Below are 17283 nucleotides of genomic sequence, written 5' to 3'. Positions count from 1 at the left end.
ACTCAAGTAAATTTGTGACTGGCAACTTATGCACATGTCTAAATATTGAATTCATGCACTCGACAATATTTGTGGTCATATGGGCGTATCTCAATTCACATTGGAAATAACGTGTCCATCGTTCTTTACCAATTTCATCCAAATATTCCCTCACACATGGGACACACCAAGTTGGCCTCAATTTGACTCAAAAGTAGACTCACGAAATGCCTTCGCAACCCTAAAGAATAATTCATCGAGTGCTTCGTTTTTTTAATTTTGTCATCACGTTCATTTTAATATGATGAATACAAAAGCAATTATATGTAAATAAAATACTACTTTAATAACCTTACCAATGGTGGGATGTTGATCAGATATGAAAACCAAGTTTTGACTACGCCGAGAGTACGTTTTATAAGTGAATTGTTAAGGACAACGGTACCCCTCGTATCTCCACGATGGTATGATATTGTCCGCTTTGGGTATAGCCCTCACGGCTTTGCTTTTGGTTTCACCCAAAAGGTCTCATACCAATGGAGATAATTATCCTCTCTTATATACCCATGATCATTCCCTTCCCTAACCAATGTGGGACCTTGTTTGCAATCACCTTACAAACTCAACATGAACTTCGATTGTACAAGATTTTCGACAACCCGACTCTTGACTTGCCTATGATCGTGTTTCAAAGGTTCAAAACAACAATTATGGACATTGGGGTATTTTCTTACCTTAAATAGATTGCATTCACTCATCTTTTTGTAGCTCGAAGTCTCCACTTGTAGGCTAGGATCAATACATTGCAAGATATATAGTTTCAGCATCGACTTTTTTACTTGAAACTAAAAACTATGTTTCATTGCAAGTATATGCATTTTCATAATCAGCTCTTTCTTCGAATCAAATTCATTAACGTCATTAGTAGTATTAAAACACTCACCGACCATTACTTGCATTTTCTCAACCTCAGATAGTCTGATATGTCCATTGCATACCATTTGCCCGACCTTTGTCATAGGAATATTTTGTTCACTTGCTTTTCCACTTTTTTCATCATGCTTAATTTAATGGTTTACCGGCTCCTCATCAGGTGCACGTCTTCATCTTTTTATTCTTCTCCATATTCATCTTCATCTTTTTATTTTTCTCCATATTCATCTTTATCTACATCTACATCTAAGTCTCCTTTTTCTACCTCTGTGAACGAGTCATATGATTCATCACTTTCATCATCAAACTCTTCGTTATCATTTCCACTCTTCTAACTTATATCAATCACGAACTATATCATCTCCCAAAATACATGGAATAACATTTGAACTTAACGGTGTTGGTGATGCTATAACATGAACTAAATAACTATAGGAGGGGTGCGATGAAGAAGTAGGAAAGGAGAGCATATAAAATATTGAGGGCATGTACTAACCTATATTATATGGAAAAGAAGAAATGCATGTTTCATTCCCATGCACTTACTTCGACATAGTGGATATGTATACGAGTAGGCCGGAGACATATTTACCAATAAAAAAGCAACTCAGGTAGCTGTCATCAGTTATCTCCATCACACAAGCTTTTGATTTTAAAATTATTTACACATCTAATTATGATATACACGTGACTTAAAAATTGTCCGTATATGGTTGCAGTATCCATTGTCAATCCACTTGCACGACCACCTACATAATCCTTTTCATTGCCCTTCCATTCTCCATTGAAAATTATTAAAAACATGAGGCATCTTGCAAACAAGATTCATATTAATCCCAGACTAGGTATGCATCACTTTAAATTTTTAAATGCGTCCATCTAGCCTGCTCATGATGAAGTAATTTAGTAAACCGTTTAGTAGGATTTCTTCACGACCAGTCCAGATGGGGCGGAAGAGAGGAAGAAATTCTAGTATGAAAAAATTGCAATGATTCAAAGAATATCAAATATTTAAAGATAAAAAACATTGTAGGACATATCTTGTGAAAATGTAGATCACCGTTGGACTGAAACTTGGACAATGTTGAAAATGTGAAGACTAATTTGAGTCAGCCTCATCATCGGGCGCGAGGCCTAAAGGCCGGCCTAGGCCCAGCCCAAGCCCGATCCAAGGTCAACGTTTGACCGGCCCAGCCCAATCCAACCCTTTTATTAATTGGATTAGATATGGATATTCATTTTTTAATTTGGGCCGGCCCGTGGGCCAGCCCGTTTGAGCCGTATTTGGATTGGCCCGTAGAGCCGGCCCAAAAGCCCGATCAAATATTTATTAATATTTATATTATATAATATTAATATATTCTTTTTTATTTATTATAAAAAATAAATTAGATGTGGTAGGCTATAGGATCTTTTGTTAGTAAATAAGTACATATTACGAAAGAGGCTCTACCACTTCCCAATATCTCATTTTTTGAAGCATATTACGAGGAAACTCTCCAACTTCCCAAATTCAAAATTTAAAATTATTTTAAATATATCTAATATTAGGTTGTAATTTTTAAAATTTTTTAATACAAAATTTTCTTATAAATATCAACCTTCTTTTCTTTTTCTTCACTAAAATTCTAATTCTAATTCTCAATCTCAAATCCTCTCAAGTTCCAATTCAGAGTGTTTAAATTTTCAATTTGTCTTGTAAAAAGATATAAATTTAATTTTTAAAAATAAAAAAAATAATTTTTTAAAATAAGGCAACTTGAATTTATAAAATATGACATAATAAAATTTATTAGTAAGATTATAAAAATAACAAAAAAAAAATGTACCAAAATTATATAAAAACACATATTCTAGAATTTAAAAATAAAAAACTTAGTTTGGAAATTATTTAAATTTTAAAATTTAATAATTAAAAATATATTAATATACGGGCCGATCTAAGCCTGATCCAAAGGGCCGATCCAAGCCCAATCCAACTTTGGCTCATCAACTTAGGCCCATGGATTGGGCTATGAGTCTAGGTTTGAATGGTTGGATCGGCCCAAGCCTGGCTCAAACAATAGTTGAGGCCCGTAGGGCTTGGGCCTGGGCCAAGCTTGGACCATTACTTCTTTGGGCCGGGGCGGCCCAGCCTAATGATGAGGCTGAAATTTGAGAGAAAGTGATAAAAAACGTGAGTTGTGTTTTGAAATTGCTAACAAAAAGAAAAACATGAGTATTCAGAATTTGAAAAGTTAATAGTTTGGTGAAGAGTTGATTGTTTTAGTGATAATTTTTTTTTTGAGTAAAACATATGGGAGTGAGGATCAAAATTATAACTTGGAGATATATATTAATTACCGCTAAGCTAGACTCGCTTTGACATGTGAGTAAGAATTTATTATCCTTATTTATTATACCAAATTAGTATTTTTACAAACGACAAAAGTGAAAAGGAATAAAAAAAAACATGTCTAAGATGGAAAATTTGGATGAATAGGCATTTTAAAAAGATAGTATTGATTTCTAATCACTCCTTAGAAAACCCATGTTTTCTAGACATCCTTGGATACCAAATTACTTGCTTACCCCTCTCCTCTCTCTTAGTCACTCTCTCTTCTCTATCTCCCTATCTCCTCCTTCTCAAAAATTTCTTTTTATTCTCTATCTCCTCCAATATTTCTCTCTCTTCTCCATTCTCATCTCATTCTCCCCTTCTTTTATCTTGTAGTTGTGGTTCTTTTTGTTTTAATCTTCAGTGTCCAACACTGGATGAAAAGCAAAATTTTCTTTTCCTAGTTTTTTTTGTTCTACTTTGATGGGCGTTCTTTGAAGATGTGTGTTCGCTTTTGCCTATTTTCTCACACTGAATATGAACCATTTTGGTTCGAATTTTGGTGGTCAATTAGAAAATTTCAAGTAAAACCTAGAATTTGAAGACCTTCTCACAGGCCCTTCATTTTAAATTGAGAGCGAAGGATAGAGAACAAAGATTCCTTCATTCGTATTTGAGATTTACCTTTTGGTTATAGTGATCGAGAGAGAGAACGAAGAGGAGAGCGAGAGCGAGAACGAAGAGTTGATCGAGAGCGAGAACCAAGAATTGATCGAGAACGAGAACCCAGAGTTGATCGAGAGCGAGAATCAGAGTTATTTCTTTTTATTAATTTTTTAGAAAAAACGAGAACGAAAGATTGATGGAGTTTTATTATTATTTATCCATACTGTCTTTTTAAAATACCTATTCATCCAAATTTGCCGGACAAGAGTCACATACACAAATTTCTTAAAAAGGGAATAAATTCCAAATGAAAACTCTTACCTTTACCTTTGTTTATCATCTTTTCTTTGGCAAGGCGCCCCCTAGTTTGGTTCTTGCCATTGCTCATCAGCAAATTTTGAATATTAAAGGAACGAATTGAGGTGACAATCAGATTCTCAAAGAACCCTTCACTTTCGGATTACAACTTGAAATAGCTGCAGTGCCCATTGGACCCCATGAAGGAATAAACACGAAGAACCAATTTCCCAGATCGTTTTCATCGATTCCATTTCCTCCCTCAATATGCAGAACTTGAAATTCCCACCATTTCCTCTGGTTTCTGTTCTTCCTGCGTGAGACCCACTTACCGAGAAGCTAGTTCTCTCCATTTTCGTCTTCAACCCTCGTCCGAATGCCGCGAAGCGCCGTTTCTCTCGAACCCACAGTCCCTTGCTTCACTGGACTTCCGTCTCGTCCAGGATTTCACCGGAGTTTTGGGCTTCATCAGCCAATTTTCCCGCCACTTCCTCGAAGTCCCACTCAGTTTTTCCTTTGCTGCAAAAAGCTTGAAATATCGGAGCCTAAGCATTTCGCGAGCTCCTCGTCGTCGTCGTCGCTCAGGTATGGAAATGAGTGTGTACCCGTTTCTAAATTCAGGAGTGCGAATGCGAAGGATATAGATGTTGCTACTCTTGGAAATCTTTGCGTCGATATTGTGCTCAACGTTCCTAGTTTACCTCCAGAAAATGATGATGAACGCAAGGCGTATATGGAACAGTTATCGGCTTCGCCGCCTGATAAGGTTTGTTTTGTTGTTCTTGCCCCATCAATGTTATAATTTCAATAACTGTTGCATGTGAAGCTGAGGATTTTAGGGAACTTGCTATTTCTTTCCATGATGTCTGTTTTATAGTTTTAGTCTTTATAATACTTGATTTGGCTGCATTTTCCTTTTTCGAGTTCAAATAAAGGGTAAGTGGGGGTTCGAGTCTACTTAATTAGTACATTTGGTTACATTTGATGGGTATTTTTTGTGATCTTTAACCCTTTCCTTTATCGGTGAATGAGAAGAAAGCTTAAAGCTACTGCTAATTCCATGCTTGTTGAAGTGCTGGATCATCATTTAACGCTTGCAGAGGCTGAAGAGTGGAGACTTTTTCTCTTATATAGCGCATGGTGGTCTTTAAGTGAATATGCATACAATTCAGGGAACTAGGATTGCACTTTTTCATACCAGAGACGATGTTGTTGAGAGAATACTATGCTTAATTGTATTGGAAAAAAAAGGGTATGATCATTATTCATTAGGACTCTAGAGCAGACCTGTTTCATTAAAGTTTTTACCTTTGCTAAAAATAGCTATCTACTTGGCTAGAATCGTTCGTCCTATTTGGTGACTAGGGTTCTTGTAATTTTTTCTTTACCAAGAGAAAGGAGACCATGTTATCATAGAAAAAGGAAAGTCCACCTTTGAAACCATTTGACCACCACAAATTCATAGCTTAGGATCAAAAGGAGCCAAGTATTTCTGGCAATATGGCACTATCCAACCTATTCTAGTACATTACAGGCTTAACAGCTAGCTTCAAAAATTTCTTCAAACTTGAGGTGAGTCTCACATATCCCTTCTCTTAATAATGGCTAATGGTATGCGACTCTTGCCCTACATGGGCAAGCTTCTTTGAGGGTTTCTTTCTGATGAATCAAAATTCTTATTCCCAAGATAAGCAACGTAGTCATTTTTATATGGATTTGCTGGCAGGCTTTTCCAACACAATTCTAGATTTCCACTCCCAGTAGTCTTTCTTCAGTAATTCGCTTGGTCTCCTACCGTTCTTCCTCCAATAGAGTAAATGGCGTTATATTTTAGATCAACTCTACTATTTCTTTACCTCTGGTTTTATATTTGAAAGATCTCTCAAGAGTGGAAATCTGTCTTTTGTTTATGGATTCCTTTTCATATGACATGGTATTGATTTCACCGATGTTGCACAAACATTTTCTTTCTCCCTAAACTATTGTCTGCTTGCTATGTAATAGACCCCGGATTAAGAACGCCTATGCGGAGAAGCGGGGTCGAGGGGACGCGTAAGTTTAAGTGTTGTGGGCTGGTTAGTTTGTTAAGTGAGTGGGACTCTGTTTTATGGTGCTGCTGAGGTATAGGAGGGGTAAAATTGGTCTGCATATGGTGGGGGCGGGGGCGGGGGCGGGTATCTTTTTGACTGTCGTCATTAAGGACTATTTAAAAGAGATCACGGATCTCTCAAATTCTCGGGGGCAGCCCAGTTGGCAAGGGCCTGAAGTCTCTTGGTTATACTGGTTTAGAGGTCTCAAGTTCGACCTGGTGGGCTTAATACCAAAAATCTTTGATGTCTCCCGGGTTCGGGCTTGGGGTGGGTGCGGGTGTCCCTGGTTATATCGGAGCCTTGGGTAGAGGGGAGCAAGCTCCGACTCCCTATTATCAAAAAAAAAAAAAAAAAAGGAAAAAATCTCCCTTGGACCTTTTATTGCCCCTCTGATTATCAATAATATAAATGTGTTCTATCACTATGTTTCATGAATAGGTGTAAAGTGAATCAGATCTCCATTAATATTGTGCATTTTCTATCCGACGATGTTGACATAATCTTCTATAATGGGTCGGCTCTTTAGGTAGGTGGATTTTCAAAAACTCTGGACATCATAAATTATCGAGTTGAGCATTTTTAACCTACAGGATACCGTTATCTATAGAAACAGAAAAAGTAGAATGACGAAGTAAACTTGATGATGATATTTGGGTACCTCAATGAGATTCATAAATAATGATTTAATGAGGCAATCTTGCTTTCAAATTAGTAACGAGATGAGACAGCAAGGCAAAATGTAGGGTCAATTGGAAAGTTTTTTGGGTCAAAGCAAAATACTTCATAGATTGATGCAGTTTACCGTGATTGCACTTTTCAAATCACGGACAGGACAAGCAATAATATATTATAAAGCCAATTTAAGTGAAAAAGAGTAATAAAGGTTTCTTAGGGATATGTGAGCTGTCTTTGCCAGATGAGGCTTACATTACATACTTTTAGTTTTTCACATGCCCAGATTTTATGTTTTTCTTTGCCTAGCAGACAAGTCTTTTGGCTTTAATCGTTGTGTTCTGAATTAATTAAATTATTATAACCTCTGTTACTTTTTTATCAACTTTACTTATCTAACATGAATATGTGGTTGTGTATGCCAGCGTTACTGGGAAGCTGGTGGCAACTGCAATATGGCAATAGCGGCTGCCAGATTGGGACTTCGTTGTGCTACAATTGGTCATGTGGGAAATGAAATCTATGGCCAATTTCTTCTTGATGTACTTCACGATGAAGGAATTTCTACTGTTGGAATGAGTGATGCTAGTTATGGAGTTAGTTCGAAGGCCTCTTACGAGACTCTTCTGTGTTGGGTTCTGGTGGATCCTTTACAAAGACATGGTTTTTGCAGGTACAAGCCAGAAAAATTAAAGAATCACACTTTATGGGAATTTATCTTTGTTTATTGATAGAAAAATATATCTTTCTTCATATGGTTCCCCATTTTGCTATTATACATTACCTCATTTTGGTGGTATTCTTTTGGGATAATTATGCTTGTTTTACCGGCTGACGCACACTGTAACTAATTTCACAGATCATTTGCATGACCACCCCATCCCCTCTTCCCCTTGCAAAAAGGAGGAAAAATATCATTCATTTTTTTAGTGTTCGTTATAAGTTTTTGTTTTCTTAGTAAGTGGAGCTTTTCTCTTCTTTCAGTCGAGCTGATTTCAGTAAGGAGCCTGCTTTCAGCTGGATTAATGAACTATCTGGAGAAGTTAAAATGACTGTTAGACGGTCAAAGGTCCTGTTTTGCAATGGTTATGGCTTTGATGAGCTTTCCCCTAATTTAATTGTTTCAATTGTAAACTATGCATTGGAGGTTGGAACATCAATCTTTTTTGATCCTGGACCACGTGGAAAGAGTTTATCTGTTGGTACTCCTGATGAAAGAAGTGCTTTAGGCCATATCTTGAGGATGAGTGATGCTATACTTCTAACCTCTGATGAGGTAAACTTCTTAATTTATTTAATTATCATGTGAGACTTTTCCTTCATTCAGTTGTAACTTGTAAGCATGTAGTGTGTATGGTAAGCAATTTATGTCATTCTAATTTTTAATCTTAGAGAAAATTCATTTTTTATCCTTGTGGTGAGCCTGTTGTGTCAAATGTACTAGTGTTTGAAAATGTTAACAGCTTCCTTTAGTCAAGGCTTTTTATTCTTTTATTAATTTTTAATAAAATGGTAAATATTTCATTGATAGAATGAAAGATTACAATGATAATTACGACAGGGATTCAATAAGGGTCAATAAAAATAGTAAAGGGTTTAGAAGGAATGAGTTTAATCTACGATGGTTGCTAGCCTAGGAATTTAATATCCTACAAGTTTTCTTGGCAACCAAATATTATAAGGTTAGACAGTTGTCCTGTGAGAATAGTTAAGGTGTGGTAAGGTAGCCTAAAATTATGGATATAAAAAAAAAAAAAAATTCAATTTTTGCAACTAATAAATTACCCCAACTGAAAAACAAAACAATTACAAAAACAACCAAAGCCCCAACTGAAAGACCATGAATGACAATAGAAGATCAATACAAGCCATATAGGTACAATTAAGGTTTTGCTGACGATAGGATGATTCCTATTTCTAGGATATTGTTTGTAAACACTAAGGTATAAAAATATACTAATATATACGCTAACTTTGTTAATACATCGTTAATCTTTAACCTACAATAAAACTAACAAAACTTAATGAACGTACTAGGAGGATATCATTAATATATTAACCTTTAACCTACAGGCTACGATAAAACTAACAAAACTTAATGAACGTTCTAGGATCTTGATTAGTGGAATTTTGGTGTATTTCCTTTTCTTGTTTGGATTCCCTGTTTTTGTTAGCAAGAATTTGAAAAAGATTATGAGGGACTCCTTGTGGAAATGGGTTGATGAGGGTGGGGGATCCCATTTAGTCAAGTAGGAGGTGGGTGTCTAGGCTTTTGGACGTTGGGGGTTCGGGCATTGGTAACTTTAAATTACATAACGAGACCTTGTTGGCTAAGTGGTTGTGATGCTTTTTCTTGAAGACTGACAATCTGTGGCATTGAGTTATTGTGAGTAAGTATGGTCATCTTTTTAAGTGGGCTTTGGGCCGAGTCAAAAGACACATTCAGAAATGCTTGGAGAACTATTTGTTCTGGTTTTTCTTTGTTTTGTGGGGATGGTTCAAATACTTACTTCTGAAAGGATAGTTGTCTGGGTGATGACCTTCTTTGTTCTATGTTCCCTCGCCTATACCATTTGTGCTCTGTGAAATTCCATTATATGGCTTCTATCTTAGCTTCTTTGGGTAGCTATTTCTCATTTTCCCTTGGCTTCCTTCATTCTTTGTTTAATAGGGAGACGACAAATGTTGTGACTGTTTTGAATCTGTGAGGGGATATTTCTGTTAGATTGGGGAGAAATGATATCTTTTAGTGGGCTTCCATTCCTTCTAAGAGGTTTTCGTGCAGATCCTTTTTCCTTCTTTTTTGTGATCTCTATCCTTCCAGTCCCACCAAGCACTCCTCTTTTTCATCGGTGTTGAGGGTCAATATTGCCTAAGGTCAAATTTTTTGCTCAATCTTACATGGGAGGGTTGACATTTTGGTCCATGTTTTGTTTTTTAATAGGGTCACAATGGTTTGTTTTTGTAGGGATGCGACTGAAGGCTTGGTCACATCCTTTGGAGTTGTTAGTTCACCTACTTGGTCTGGGATTTTTTTGAGTCAGTTTGGTGCTTGTCTTGCTCAAAACTGAGTGTTGTTCTATGGTGAAGGAGACCCTTCTATACTAACCCTTTGGGATAAGGGTTGAATCTTGTGGCACGTCGGCCTTTTTCCTGTTTTGCGGGCCTTTGGATTGAGAAAAGTAATAGGGCTTTTAAAGGGATTGAGATATAAAGGAAGAGGTTTGGTTTCTGTGAGAGTACTGATAGAGACTCTCACAGTTTTTTGTCAAGTTTAATGCTTCTCTCTGGGCATCAGTCTCCAATATTTTTGTAATTACCTGATAGGTCTTATTATCTTGGATTAGAGCCTTATTTTGTATTAGTTAGCTTTGTTTTGTTTGGCTCATTTTGTTGGGCTCTTTTTTTAGTATGCCTTGTTGTATTATTTAATTTTCTTCCATTATGGCGCAGTTTTAAATGAAAAAAAAAAAATTCTGTACATTTAAATTTTAGGTACAGAAATATTCTTCTAGGATGAGCCAAAACTATTGCTTAATTTTGGTACAAATTGTCTTTTATGCTAAACCTGCAGCTGTTTTATCTACTATTGAATCTATTTTTAATTCATTTCACAGGCTGAGTCCCTGACGGGCATAAAAGATCCAGTATTAGCAGGGAATGAGTTGCTAAAGAAAGGTGTGCGTACAAAGTGGGTTATCGTCAAAATGGGTTCGAGAGGTTCGATTTTGATAACTAGGACGAGTATCTCTTGTGCACCTGCTTTCAAGGTATTAGATCTATGTTCCATATGCTTCCATCCAATTCCATAACCTTTAGTTTCCAGCTTATTATTTCCTTGATGTCTATGAACAGTTTGTGGCTTTTGTCTGTGGACATCTTAATTAGAGTGTTGTAACTTCATGTAGTGGACAAGTTTGGATACTTTTCAACTTGTCCATATAGTAATTCATGCATGTTGATCGTCCATCTTCCTGCTTTTTGTCTGATGTTCTGTTCATCAAGTCAAAATTTCCATTTGCTTTTTATAGGAACTGTTGTCTAAAACTACGGAAAAGTAAAATTCTAAGGTTGTTATCCTTTCACGGGGCATGCATTCTCTGCCACAATATAATCTGAAATATTTTCCTAACCTCCAATTTCTCTGAAACCGTTTATTTAATATTTACTCTCCCTCCTGCAACTTAGGTAACAAACTTCTAACCGAATATTGCTATTAACCAACCAAACCCCTAATACTGACTTCTTAATCATTTCATATCACACATTAATCCTCCATCTAAGTCATATAATTATCCTCCAGAAATATATGCTGGTCCATAAGCCATGGACCAGATGATGCTGTTTGATTGGCAAAACTATTTCCTAAGGCATGGAGACAAATTTGGAAACTTCATAGAACTTTGAAACCACTCTTCCTAGTTGAGTAACTTCATAATAGTCGAAACAAGCCAGCAGCACAGTTTGAAGTTTGCACTTTGAAGTTTGCACTTTGAAGTATTTGCCAAGTAGAACCCATTGAGGAAGAATTCAATTGCATTCCCAATCGAGCTGGTGATGGAGGGATTAGCATACACAACCTGAAATTGGGAGCCTAGTCAAAGTCTAATCTCCCCATTGGGCGATATATGCACTAAAATGTGTTGCTCCATCCTTCTTCCAGCTCTGAAAATATTCCTTACGTCATTGGAAACAACGAAGTCGAATGAATCTTGACAGGAATTACCTGAAGTAAACGAAAATAGTGTAACTGCACTACCCTAATGAAAATAGTGTAACTGCACTACCCTCATGATCAACACTTTTGTTCTGTAAATTAGACAGCTGCTATGTGATCTGGAGTAGCAAATTGAAATAGTAGTATTGTTTTGAAGAAAATACAGTAGAATATCAAAGTAATTCATGGAACATGAAGTCCTCCCTCTTGAGTATACTCAAGTCTAAACAATCAAACTATTGCCTACCTTCATCACCTCCCACTCGCTTTATTTATGTTCAACTCATACTAGCAAATTCCTTAGTAATTACTAATATGTCCTTATATTTCTAGCAACGACCCTAATGGCATTCGAGTACTTGGAAATTGGACCTTCCCCTATGTAGAGACTAAGGTTGGAGAGAATCCAATGTTTTGTATTCTCATTATTAAAGTCTATATATATAGACAAATATACAAGCTTGACCTAATCCTATAAGGAGAAGGTAAAAGACAAATTAATATTAATACAAGAATATACTAATATATACTTTAACACTCCCCCTCAAGTTGGTGCATATATATTAATCATGCCCAACTTGTTAGACAAATAATCTATTCGTGCTCCATTCAATGCTTTAGTAAAGATATCTCCTAGCTGATCTCCAGTCTTCACATACCCTGTAGCCACCAATCCTTGCTGTATTTTCTCACGTACATAATGACAATCAACTTCAATGTGTTTGGTTCGTTCATGAAATACTGGATTAGATGCAATATGAAGAGCTGCTTGATTATCACACCAAAGTTTTATTGGAGTGGTGATGCCAAATCCCAATTCAGTCAGAAGCTGATGTATCCATACTAATTCACACACCGACTGTGACATAGCTCTATATTCTGATTCAGCACTCGAACGCGACACCACATTTTGTTTCTTACTTTTCCAAGAAACTAAATTACCTCCGACAAATACACAATATCCTGAGGTTGATCTTCTATCTTCCTTAGAACCTGCCCAATCAGCATCTGAAAAACATGAATACTAAGATGACCATGATCTTATATAACAAGCCACGTCTAGGAGCACCTTTCAAATAACATAGAATATGTTCCAATGCGATCCAATGGTCAGTCATAGGAGAACTCATAAACTGACTCATAATACTGACTGGATAAGCTATGTCTGACCTCGTAACCGTAAGATAATTCAGCTTCCCTACTAATCTCCTATACTTCTCAGGATCTTTCAACAACTCCCCTTCCTTTGTAAGTTGTAAATTAGGTATCATTGGGGTACTACGCGGCTTAGCAGCTAACTTTCCTGTTTCAGTTAACAAGTCAAGTACATACTTTCTTTGTGACAAAAAGATCCCCTTCTTGCTCCTTGTTACTTTAATTCCTAAGAAATATTTCAACATTCCCAAATCTTTAGTATGAAATTGACTATGAAGAAAAGACTTGAGTGATAGGATGCCTGATGAATCATTACCAGTAATCACAATATCATCAACATACACAACTAGTAAGATAACACCAGACTCAGAATTTTTTTATAAAAAACAGAATGATCTGACTTACTCTTCTTCATTCCAAAATTCTCAATCACCTGACTGAATTTTCCAAACCATGCTCGCGGACTTTGTTTCAACCCATATAAGGATTTACGAAGGCGACATACCTTTCCATTCTCCCCCTGAGCAACAAAACCTGGTGGTTGCTCTATATAAACTTCTTCTTGAAGATCACCATGGAGAAATGCATTTTTAATATCAAGATGATGCAAGGGCCAATGGTGAATAGATGCCAATGAAATGAATAACCTGACAGAAGCCATTTTAGCAATCGGATAAAAAGTATCAGAATAATCAATTCCGTAAGTCTGCGCATATCCTTTAGCAACAAGGCGAGCTTTCGAACGGGCAATTGATCCATCCGGATGAACTTTAACAGCAAACACCCATTTACAACCGATAGGTTTCTTTCCTGCAGGAAGAGACACTAAATCCCAAGTACCATTGTCATCTAAGGCAGTCATCTCCTCCAACATAGCAGCCTGCCAACCAGGATGAGACAAAGCTTCATGAACAGTTTTAGGAATAGATACAGATTCAAGGGATGCAATAAACGAACAAGTAGATGATGATAAATGGTTATATGAAACAAAAGAAGAAACAGGGTAAGTACACTTACGCTTACTTTTTCGAAGGGCAATAGGAAGGTCATCACTCGTTCCTGGATCCACAGGCAAAGAAGCTGCTGGTATAGGGCATGAATCCGTAGGAGGTTGCCGACGAGAATAAACTTGAGTAATAGTGGGGAGAGAAGGATGGAGATGTATTGCTAGGAAGTTCTTCGGTAGAAGTAGAGACAATAGAATAGACAAGAAAGGTATCATCTTCCTGTGACCGCTCCCCCTGACTGGTACTTAAGAACGATGAAAAATGAGTATTTTCAAAGAACGTAACGTCAGGAGAGACAAGATATCTATTGAGATCAGGACAATAACATCGATACCCTTTTTGAACACGAGAGTAACCAAGGAAAATGCATTTCAATGACTTAGAGTTTCTGGTTCTAGAAAATACCTGATTCGGTTCAAGTGGTCCAGTTCAACCGGTTTGGTTTCAAGTGGGTTGGCTCATCCAGTTCAAGTTCGGTTCGGTCTGGTTCGTCACATTCCAGTTCGGTTTGGTTGATTTATACCGGTTCTGGTCCGGTTCGTTTGTTTCAGTTCAATTGGTTTGGTTCACTTGGCTCTGATACCATGTAGAGACTAAGGTTGGAGAGAATCCAATGTTTTGTATTCTCATTATTAAAGTCTATATATATATAGACAAATATACCAGCGTGACCTAATCTTATAAGGAGAAGGTAAAGGACAAATTAATATTAATATAAGAATATACTAATATATACTCTAACACCCTAAAAGCACACTTCAGACTTAAACACCCACAATATTTCCTACTTCACCCCTCACCCATTTTACTACCAACTCCTAGTCCTACTAACAGACTCCCACCCAGGGTCAGGCGACACAGTTTCTCTTTTAAAAAACAAAATCCGTAGCTAATGACTAACATACACTTACCAGCCTAATGATATTTCTAACTTCTACCTCTAATGGCACTCCTGACACTACTTTACTCCTAAATATGGCCGAAACCGAAACAGGTTGAGCTATGGGGATCAATATCCAGTCGAAAAGATTGTCAAACTTTTACTTTTGGGTCATGCCTTTTGGGTTATTTGAGAGATTGACGCACACTACAAATGACCAATACTTTGAAAGACACTTGTTTGAGATTTGGATGGAACTACGAAGGTCTAAATTGTGGAGTTGCTGCTGTTCCCTCCTTTTCACAATAGGGGTCAGTTCTTGTGGCAGGCAGACTTTTTGGCTACTTTATGGGGTATTTGGTTGGAGAGAAACAATAGAATTTTTAGGGGAGTGGAAAAGATGGTGAATACCGTTTGGGATTTTGTTAGGTTTAAGACCTCTTCGTGGGGTTTGGTCTCTAAGGCCTTTTGTAATTATCAGTTAGGTGTCATTCTCTTAGATTGGAGCCATTTTCTTTAATAGGTGTCCTCTTCTTTGGCTGTTTGGCTGTTTTTTTTATGTACTTTCTTGTATCCGTTTCATTTTTTCTCAATGAAAAAATGGTTCCTTATAAAAAAAATTGTGTTTCTACCTCTTTAATAATGCACATTGGTTATACAATCGTATTGCTTGAGTTGCTTTGTTGTGATTGTGTTGATATGCCTTTAATACTCAAAATGGTATGATCATGCGAATAAGCTGTATTTTCTCGTTAAATTATCAAATGGAATTATTGAGCGTTATATGAGTAGACGAGTAGTGCCAAGAAACTTAATGAAGTGAAAATACTTCGAACTTATCATGATGCGATGTATCTTGAATGTTTCTTTTCACCTAGTCCTAAGTGAAGCTTATCTGCAGGTGAACGTTGTTGATACTGTTGGATGTGGAGATAGCTTTGTGGCAGCAATTGCCTACGGTTATATACACAATTTGCCAACCGTCGACGCATTGACAATTGCGAATGCTGTGGGTGCCGCTACAGCCATGGGTTGTGGTGCTGGTAGGAGTGTTGCAACCTTGGAGAAAGTATGGGAACTTATGATGAAAGCAAATATCAGAGAAGATGGCGACTTTTGGGACGAACTGTTGAGTGAAAATTTGGATACTCAAGAGATTACATTAATGTCAAAATCGGACATCGATAGAGACAATAGATCGATAAATTACGCTTCGCTGCAAAAGGTGGTGTCTAGATTGCTACCTATGCTTGAACATGCACAGTATGAAGGAAAAGTGACATCTTAGAATTACAATGGGAGAGAGTTTCTTGAGCACTGACATTGATTTAATTAGTAATTATTCATTATATGTTGAAGTTTAGTTGCAATTACTGTAAGATGAAAGGCCAAAAAACAAGTTTTGTAACAATGATCATAATGCAATTGGTTCATAGAAGTTTGTTGAGTCTTCTTCTCTTGAAGCAGAGCACTGGTGTGGGATTAACAGGGAGGGGGTAATTTTTGGCTTCAACAATCTGTTTTTCGGCTTAAGAAAATGTAAGTCGTTTTTCTTTTCCTATTCTTCTTTGATGTTGTCGTGGCGTCTTTAGATTGGAACGTAATCGAGGTTCATGGTTAATGAATACATGCTATGTTTGCGGACGATTTGTTGAAGTCTTCTCGAACTAGTTGCATGCTTTTAAACGAGTTCTGGCATCTCATGACTCGAGTTAGACTAGTTTGAATGTTTCATATATGCTGCTCATTGGACGTGTTTGAATGTTGTAGGACACTGAATGTTTAGATATGTTTGATGAGTTGAGCAAAGCTTTTGGTAAAGGCAGTCCATCATATTCAAATTTATGGGGTTTTTTTTTTTTTTTTTTTTTCATATCCAAAATGTACTTTTTTTAATTGTATGGTAAAACTTATCAAACTTTTCAGTGTGATTACATACTAAAAGGTGTTTTTGAGAAATTCAAACATGTTGGAGGGCATTTTATCCAAGTACTTAAGATAAATAGATATATTTCATTAGTCTTTGGTAAAAAATACTTTCATATATTACTTAAAAATGAACTTTTTTGGATTATAAAAAAAATACAATGAGAGGATTGTGAGAGTGAAAATGAAAAGTTATGAAATACTCAGCATAAATAACTTCGTTTATACATGAATGTCTCGTTGGCGATTCTTTTACTTCGGCAACGTCTAGAGTTATTTGAACAATTGAAATGGATAAGTTGGATTGGAGGATGTTTTAGTTTTTTTTCTAGATTAAAACAATCATTATTGCTACCATTTAAAATATGAAATTCAACGTGACAACTTGATTCATGCTCAAATAATTATTTAAGATATGTCATGTGTCCAAATAAAAATTGAATTGCTAGCCAGTTGGCTCATACTCTTTAACTGCATTCAATATCTTTGCTTAATTCTTATTAAAGCCAAAGTGAGAGCAAACCATATGTACTATTATTTGTCCAAATACTTGACACCAAAGCTCAAAGTCTAAGTTAACTTCATAGACAAAGCCAAATATTAGTGATTGTTCAAGTTTGCATAGAACAACGTAACTTGATCTG

General features: G+C 36.5%; 1 protein-coding gene across 1 annotated transcript; it reads left to right on the top strand.

Annotated features, from left to right (window-relative positions):
• The first annotated feature begins 3601 nt into the window (after positions 1–3601).
• On the top strand, positions 3602–16160 carry LOC111022867 (pfkB-like carbohydrate kinase family protein). The gene is made up of 5 exons (XM_022300147.2): positions 3602–4958; positions 7380–7627; positions 7939–8230; positions 10572–10724; positions 15615–16160. Exons 1-5 carry the CDS (start codon positions 4569–4571, stop codon positions 15999–16001), a joined length of 1470 nt encoding a protein of 489 aa, XP_022155839.1. The 5' UTR covers positions 3602–4568; the 3' UTR covers positions 16002–16160.
• Positions 16161–17283: the final 1123 nt, after the last annotated feature.

This window comes from Momordica charantia (genome assembly GCF_013281855.1).
Source record: "Momordica charantia cultivar OHB3-1 chromosome 9 unlocalized genomic scaffold, Mcharantia_2.0 BLBB01000009.1, whole genome shotgun sequence".
Classification (NCBI taxonomy): domain Eukaryota; kingdom Viridiplantae; phylum Streptophyta; class Magnoliopsida; order Cucurbitales; family Cucurbitaceae; genus Momordica; species Momordica charantia.
The sequence above is the reverse complement of the archived record's forward strand: the minus strand, read 5'-3'. Positions and strand labels throughout refer to the sequence as shown.

Bases quoted from the DNA above. Each gene is read 5' to 3' on its own strand.
- LOC111022867 (XM_022300147.2), top strand. From the start codon at position 4,569: ATGCCGCGAAGCGCCGTTTCTCTCGAACCCACAGTCCCTTGCTTCACT. The intron at 7,628-7,938 runs GTACAAGCCAGA...CTCTTCTTTCAG, and splicing joins CAAAGACATGGTTTTTGCAG to TCGAGCTGATTTCAGTAAGG. The intron at 8,231-10,571 runs GTAAACTTCTTA...TTCATTTCACAG, and splicing joins TACTTCTAACCTCTGATGAG to GCTGAGTCCCTGACGGGCAT.